Here is an 8,536-nt window from a genome sequence, read left to right as displayed (position 1 = left end):
CAAGAATTACACAAATGAGAAGGGTTAAAAAAAAGGAAAGGATAAAATGACGAACAAATAAAAAAGGGAACTACAAAATGGTTATGTAGCACAGTACAGAATGATATACAGAAGACACACAGGACACATACAGTACTGCTAAAAGTTGTTCAGATTTTTTTTTCCTTTACTTGGACAGATCAGCTGGTGCAATATATTTAAAGCTGGAGGTAAAAGCTATACAAGTTACCTCCCTAACCTTGGGTGGGGGGGAAGTAAGAGCCCAAAAACTATTTACATTTTCTTTCTCATAAGATTAAGATCACATGGTCGGCACACATAACAATGGAAAACAAACCACGAGTCAGGTGGGGCAGAAGCATACGGCAGTAAAAGACGGCAAATACACACACACACACACACACACACATATATGAGAAAGAATACAAGTGCATACAGGCAGCCACTCACCTTGGTTTACGTCCTCTTCTGCCTTTGGGCTTCACCTCCATATTCTCACTGCCTGCATCATCCTCGTCATCCTCCTCTTCCTCTTGCTCTTCCTCATTTTCTTCATCTGCAGGTGGAGCAGTCTTCTTGCGACCCCTCCTGCCCTTGCTGGGTGTCTCGTCCTTTGAGGCTGCTGATTTGGGGGGCCGTCCTCGTCTCCCTCTCTTGGGTGGACTGTTCTGTTCGTCTTCGGTCTCCAAGGTGGCCTCTGCCATACTGCTATCTTCGCCCCACTGGTCCTCGGCATCGTCAGTGCTCGTGTTGGCTGCTTTCTTTCGGCCCCGTTTGGGCTTAGACTCCTGGCCCTTGTCGTCCTGGTTGGCTGCAGCACCCCGCTTGCGCCCCCTGCTGGGCTTTTCTGTCTCAGATGGGCTCTTCATTGAGATGTCTTCATTCTCACTGTGGTCCACATCAGCAGAGTCCAGCCTGGGTTGAAAAAAGAAATCTAGGTTGTAGTCGATGGAAGACTTGCCGGCATGGTGCCAAAGTTACTTTGGGTGGTTGCCATGGTGTCAATGTAATTCTAGGGATATTTTTTAGCATATTCTTGCTAAAGAGTCAACTATTTTCTCAAAAATAAAAACAAAAAATTAAAATGTAATTTTCATTGAGAACCTTAATATTAAAATATTTTGTGTGTGTATATATATATATACACACACACACACACAAACTAATTTTATTAAACTAATACTATGTAATAATACTATAAGTAATAATGTATTATAATATATTAATAAAATTAGCAATAAATTAAAAATAAGTTAAACTAATTATTATTAAACAAATAATAATATTCAAAAATAAATAAATTTTTATTGCTAGTGTAGTTGCTAGGGTATCAATGTAAATCTAGGGATATTTTTTTAGCATATTCTTGCTAAATAGTCAACTCTTTAGAGAAGAATAAAATAAAGCTAAAATGTTCACAAAACAAAAATTACTGTTATTCCATCTTTTGTTTCACAAAAGTTTACTACACTTACAATTTCTACTATGTATATATTAAAAATAACAAACTATGAATAAAATGTATAAAAAAATATACTAATACACACAAAAATAATATATTAATAACATTAGTTGTTAATCCATTTTAATTATATTATTAAACCAATATTAATAAATGAATTAAAAAAATATAATACATTAAAAAAATTAAAATAAAATTACATTGAGCCATCATTCATGTCCATACTCCATAGCACATACGGTGCAAGACAAGTAACTCTTTGCGTTTAGATTGTTTGTATAAATGTTTTGAAAATCCATGAACTACTAATTGAAGAAACTAATAATAAAAGACTCTAAAGACAAACTTCAAGTCATTTTTCATCTGTTTGTCTTGGTCACATTATAAAGACACCTACGAGTTTGGCTATTATAAATCTTGAGGGACGTCATGAGTCATCTCAATGCCATCAAGCTGTGCATCCCCCGAGCGCTCTTTCGATGTGGCACAGGTAAAAGGAAATGGCAATTATTGTGCTTTCGTGATGCAGATTCATGAAACACTCCATTCAAAAGAATCTCAATGACACCTATTCAGAAACCATCGCACACCTACCCTCCCCCTGCTTTCACTCGCGCAGGGATGTTGAAAGGCGGTATGATTACTGAGCACCGTGGCCTCAAAAGAGCTTGTTTAGTCCACAGTAGGATGTTAATACCACAGCTAGATTTTGCAGTATGAAAATTCCTTTTAATAACATCCAAAATGGATTCAGACGAGGCTTGCGATCAGACTACAGACAGCTCAGAGTTCATAACAATATTAGAGTTTGAGGAGAGGGAGTGTGTCTCATGTTATTTATAATGCTTGTGTTCATGCACACCACCACTGGTTTTATGGGACATCTGGAACAAACATGTGCTAAACTACATATTTTTAAAAGCGCACACAGATTAGAGGGTGAAAGCCATCTCTAGCCATAATATTGTGTTTTTAATATAGCAATAGTGAGGCCGGATTACTGAACAAATCATTCATTTAAGTTGGTTATTAATTTATGGGTTTATCCAAATTGCTAAGCATTCGTAAACCTCATGAAAATAATAAAAATATTTGTATAACTACTTACAAACACATTACCTAAAATAAAAAAAAACATGGAGATAAACAGTATATTTGAACCATAAATAGTTTTCGCTACAAAAAAAAAAGAACATGTAGCCACCACTTTTGTACAATTTACATGCAAATGTAAACTCGAGAATAATTTTCTTGAAACCGTATAATCATCCATATACAGGTACATCTAAAAAAATTTGAATATCATGAAAAAGGTCAATATTTTTTGTCACTCATTTCAGAAAGTGAAACCCATATATTATATAGATTCATTACACAGAGTGAAATATTTCAAGCCTTTATTTCTTGAAATTTTGATGATTATGGCTTACAGATCATGAAAACCCAAAATTCAGTGTCTCAGAAAATTAGAAGGATTCGTCTGTGCGTAGTGGCTCTTGATGCGCTGACGCCAGCCTCAGTCCACTCCTTGTGAAGCTCCCCCAAATTCTTGAATGGATTTTGCCTGACAATCCTCTCAAGGCTGCGGTTATCCCTTTTGCTGGTGCACCTTTTCCTACCACTCAACTTTCTATGAATATGCTTAGATACAGCACTCTGTGAACAACCAGCTTCTTTAGCAATGAACTTTTGTGGCTTACCCTCCTTACCCTCCTGACATCTGTCTTCCCCATGATTGAGTAGCCTACTGACCCAGACTGAGAGACCATTTAAAGGCTCAGGAAACCTTTGCAGGTGTTTTGAGGTAATTAGACGATTAGGGTGTGACACCATGACTTTCCAATATTGAACTTTTTCACAATATTCTAATTTTCTGAGACACTGAATTTTGGGTTTTCATAACCTGTAAGCCATAATCATCAAAATTTCAAGAAATAAAGGCTTGAAATATTTCACTCTATGTGTAGTGAATCTATATAATATATGGGTTTCACTTTCTGAAATGAGTGACAAAATATATTGACCTTTTTCATGATATTCAAATTTTTTTAGATTTACCTGTACACTACAGTTTGAAAGCTTGAGGTTCATAAGATTTTTTTTTAAACGTTTTTGAAAGTCTCTTATGCTCACCAATGCATTTATTTGATCAAAAATATAGTAAAAACAGTTATATGAAATAAAGATTTAAAATAACTGTCTATTTTAATATATTTTTAAATGTAATTTATTCCTGTGATGGAAAGTTGAATTTTCAGCATCATTACTCCAGTCTTCAGTGTCTCATGATCCTTCAGAAATCATTCTAATATGCTAATTTGCTGTGCAACACATTATTATTTTTGTTGAAAACGGTTGTGAAGCTTTATACTGTTTTGAAAACCAGGATTTTTGGATGAATAAAAAGTTCAAAATAGCAGCTTTATCAGAAACTGAAATCTTCTGTAACATTATAAATGCGTTTAATGTCACATCAACTGAATGAGTCCTTGTTGAATACGATTTGTTTTATTTAACAAAAAAAAACTTTACAATGGTAGTGTAATATGAATGAGCTCACATGTATGTGCATTTGACACACTAACCGTCCTTTACTGCGGCCAGGGGAGCTGGGGTTGGAGTTACTGCTGGCATTGCTGGTGGTCTCCATGCGTGAGAGTTTGGTCTGCAGTTTTCCTGTGGCGGACAAGGGCTTGTTCACGGCTCCCAGCACGTTTGCTGCCTTAGGCTGCAGCGAGAATCAAGCAGTCAATCTCACAGTCCTGCTGGACCCAACAAGGTTAAAAGCACAGAATAGAGGGCAAATATGTACCTTTCCTGGGGTAAAGAATGACTTCATCTCAGGAGGCAGATAGTTTTTCGTGTTACTGAAATTCTGAAAGACAGCGAGAACAGAGATTTAGTGAAAGACTGGGAGAAAAATCAATTTGAACAAACATTTTTTTGAAATTCCGATTTGACCTGCAAACCGAGTTAAAGTTTGTGCCCACAGCGGGGCTTCCACACCTGCTGACCAATCACCTTCTATGACTTCTGACTAGATCAAGAATTTAATATTTTATTTTTATAGAGATTGCACTCAAAAGCACGTTTATTTTTAGGGCTTAACAAGAACATTTTAAATACACTACAGACATTTCCATGACCCTTTAATATTTCATAAATTTCTGTGACTTTTCAAGGCCTACAAATGTGCAGTGCTCATGATACATAAATAAAGAGCTGCTGTTCATGGGAGATATGGGTTCAAATCCAGTCATAATCCCATACTGCCTCTCTCTCCATCCACTTTCCTGTCCCTTTTTAAGCAAAAAACAAAACAAAAAAAACTATTTTTCTATAACTGGAAGCCCTGCGGCAGTTCAACAAAGGCAATAGTTAAGCACCTTGTCCGGTTGTGTGAAGTAGCGTGCAGGCAGTACGGGATCTTTAGGCGAATCTAGACTGTATGTGGTGCTTTTGGAGATGACGATGTTCATGGCTACATCACACACTGTGTACAATTTCTGAAAGGAGAGAGAGAATTGAGAAGTGTAAAATCCATTTATGTATGATATTTTTCACAGAGCAAGATACTAAATATTGTCAATTGTTCATAATGCCACCATAAGACAACGTAATGTAAATATAAGGTTCAATGCATTCCAATGACTCTTCATGTTTGTTTATCTTTTAAAAGTTAGGGGTGGGTAAGATTTTTAAATGTTTCTGAAATTAGTTTGCATTAACATGGTGAAAAATACAGTAAAAACAGTGATATTGTGAAATATTTATTTCTGTGATGGCAAAAACATTGTGATGCTTTTTTGTGGAAACCTTCTTCTTTGAAAAGAAAGGATTATTTGAAGGAGCATTTGAATAGAAAGTTCAAAAGAACAGCATTTCTTTAGCATTTTTATAATCTTACAAGAGATTTCTGTCACTTTTGATAAATTTAATGCCTCCTTGCTGAATAAAAAGTATTGATTCCTTTCAAAAGGAAAAAAAAAGGTACTGACCCCAAACATTCGAACAGCAGTGTATGTTATTATTATTACTGTTATTCCATAAAATGGATTTTTAAAAATACATGTTATTTATATTTTTTCCAATCTTCTGAATAATACGATTATCAGCGTAGAAACGTCTAATCGTTCCATGTTTTGTTATTATGTAATGAATTTACAGTTCTGACAATCATTTAGATTTAAAAAGCCCTAGATATGTTGTTAGTTAGAACAACTTCTGAATAACCACATAAGAAAAACGAAGCATCACTCTAAAACAAGACAGACCTCATTAATTTTGGGATCATCCGGACACTGTCCATCTTTTGTCTGTTTTATGTTTTCCACCATTTTCCTGATGAATGCATGGCTGTTGTTTTCATTTTTGGCCATTAGGATCTCCAAAACAAACCACAAAGCCCTGAAGGAAAAGGGAAGGTTTGAGAGAGAAACATCATTCTCAAGATTAAAGGCAGATGGCAGCTCTGGAACACCATTTATCAGTGTTTTCGGCAGCCAGCCAAACATCTAACAAGCTGCACATTTCCTCCACTGTTTATGACAATTTGAAGGGCAACATATTGGTAATGAATATCTAGTCCAAATTACGCTTCTGACATTTTCAGAGCTTGAAATGACAACCTAATGACGAGATAAAACGTTCTCCAATTAAAGATGGAAAAGAAGCTGAAGGAGTTTGTTTGGACTCACTCTTTGATGTCTTTGAGCTGCTCGATGTCCTGGACTTTCACATAGTCTGGGTCGTGGACCAAAAGGTGAATTGCATATGGCACCACATACTCCGGCAGGAGCGATGTCAGCTTTTCTGCAGTACACACATACATGCTTATTATGATAATGTGAGTGTTATAAAAACCTGGGCATATTCCAGGACCCACACTATTTTACTATAGCCACAGTTTGTCCTGTGGCTCATGAATATGAATTACAATTGGAAAAGATTCACATCCTCCAAGGGTCTGAAACTAACAAATCAAAACTGAAAAGGCTGACGTGCAAAGAATTCATTCCAAAAGCAACAGATGAAGAAACCAACACAATGGACCGGCGAATCCACTTGACGGGACAGACATAACAACGGCCTCTTTTGCATAATGACCCTGATGAACAGCTCAACTGAGCAGCTAAAGATTTCATAGTACTGGAAGATGCATGAATATTAACTAACAAAGATCACCATCACAAATACACACCACAAGGCCTCTAACAGGGAATTGGATTCTGCTTCTGATTCCTGAATGACACTTTAATATTTGAGAGTCCTCACCTCTCAAATAACTGGTAATAACTAAACAAAACAATGGATTCATTGTGATTCTCTTTCGAATCAACCCAAAAAAAAGCCACAATTTTAAATTAATTAATAATTGTATTAAGATGCATCGTGAATCAATTTGTAATTGTGAATCTTTGAATCAAATCTAAATAAATTGTGAGGTGCCTAAATATTTCCACTTTTATAATGCAGCAGTGGTTAGAGTTAGACATGAGTTTTTTTTTTTTTTTCAGCAATTCATTACACAGCAACAACATCTGACAGTCTATATAAGCCGACTGAAAACATGGTGATAAACGACACACTTAAACCAAAAATTGTGTTTACTATAAAATAAAGTGAAGATCCTTACATGTATATGAACTGGAGAATCCCTTTTAATTTATAATGAATTTTAAATGAATTACTACTAATAATTCATAGTTTTTCAGTCACGTGACTGGCTCGAAGACCTGGAGGGCAAAACATCCATAGAACTGCACCACAAGCCTGTCCATTACAATGCACTGAGAATCATCCTGGAACCAGATTTTGACTCCCTAAATTGAACAAAATCTTTCTGTACAGATTAATTCAAAGAATCAACTCAGAATAGTTACTACTTCAAACACAAGACGTATGGTTGTTGTTGCATGCAACACAACAAAAAACATTAATAGAATCAACATTATAAAAACCAGTCACTTACAGTACCTTTTTAATATAAAATAAATAAACAAGAAGTATAAACTAAATATGAACTTGGTTCTTCATTCCTAGCCCTTGCCTTTAGAGCAGGATTTAGACAGGCTCTCCTTACCGCTGACTGCTGCATGCTGTTTCAGGTATTCCCTGCGTAGGTTGATGTTTTTGACCAGGCACTGGCGGGCATGTGCCCTGCGCTCCTTCACTGGGTCTTTGGCACACAACGTGAACACGGCTAGGTACTCCAGTGGCAGACGCAATCTGCACAGACCTTTCTGTAGCTTCTGGGCGAAGGCCTGTCGCACCTGGTAGCACTCATCCTGAGAAAGACAAGAGGATTCATTAGTGTCCACTCCTGGATCATCTTCTTTTTTTGGTTTGAACCTACAACCTTTTGGTTTCCTGTATAGGTCAACATTAAATCCAAACTGACCCCATTGACTTTTTTTAATTCACATTCCTGATCTTATTGTGAAAGATTAATCATTTCCTCTGAAACTATTTTTCTACTGATGTCCCTTTTTGGTTGTCTGTTAACAACATAATTAAATAGCCTGCACTGCCTACCTAAGCATTGGTTTTCCAATCATGCGTTTGGACTGGCTCCATTTTAATATTAAACACCCACTTTCAACAAACCAATTAATTCCCAGCCAATTTTTTTCTGATTGAACATCCTGTTGCAATCCGAAAGAGTCACATTATAGAAATAAACTGGGTTTTGAATGAGGCTACACCCTCTAACTGCAGTATGAGAGGCTTTATCTTCAATGGATTTAATCTGGGGTACTGAAGCGGATTTTATCTGATTTTATCGGTCAGATGAACTGGACAAAAAATTACATTATAGAGCATGACTGGTGACCAGGAACACAGCGAATCACTACATTACCAGTCTGTTAGTCAAACCAGAGTAACCCATTAAAATTATGTTTTTCTTTTTGGCATTAAGATGAAATATAAGTCCATCAGGCCAACATGGAGTCAGATAAGGAGCCGGCGATGGGTCTTACGTTGATGACGAGGGCGCAGAGCTGGTACTGCTCCAGGGTGATGATCTCAGGGTAGCACGGCTCCTGAGCGAGACGAAGAACGGCACAGCCGGCT

General features: G+C 36.6%; 1 protein-coding gene across 1 annotated transcript in view; it reads right to left on the bottom strand.

Moving 5' to 3' along the window:
* Positions 1–446: 446 nt before the first annotated feature.
* LOC107582244 (sister chromatid cohesion protein PDS5 homolog B-like) overlaps positions 447–8,536 on the bottom strand; it is a 42,127-nt gene continuing 34,037 nt past the window's right edge. Inside the window, exons 26-31 of the mRNA XM_016268008.1 lie at positions 6,160–6,274; positions 5,737–5,869; positions 4,849–4,968; positions 4,275–4,337; positions 4,048–4,190; positions 447–915 (exon numbers count right to left, since the gene is read on the bottom strand). Of these exons, the coding sequence (XP_016123494.1) occupies positions 447–915; positions 4,048–4,190; positions 4,275–4,337; positions 4,849–4,968; positions 5,737–5,869; positions 6,160–6,274 (1,043 nt within the window). The remainder of the gene's footprint in view (positions 916–4,047; positions 4,191–4,274; positions 4,338–4,848; positions 4,969–5,736; positions 5,870–6,159; positions 6,275–8,536) is intronic.

The sequence above is a fragment of the Sinocyclocheilus grahami genome, unplaced genomic scaffold (assembly GCF_001515645.1).
Source record: "Sinocyclocheilus grahami isolate Dianchi unplaced genomic scaffold, SAMN03320097.WGS_v1.1 scaffold42.1, whole genome shotgun sequence".
Taxonomy (NCBI): domain Eukaryota; kingdom Metazoa; phylum Chordata; class Actinopteri; order Cypriniformes; family Cyprinidae; genus Sinocyclocheilus; species Sinocyclocheilus grahami.
Note: the sequence above shows the minus strand (reverse complement) of the source record. Positions and strands in the feature narration are given on the sequence as shown.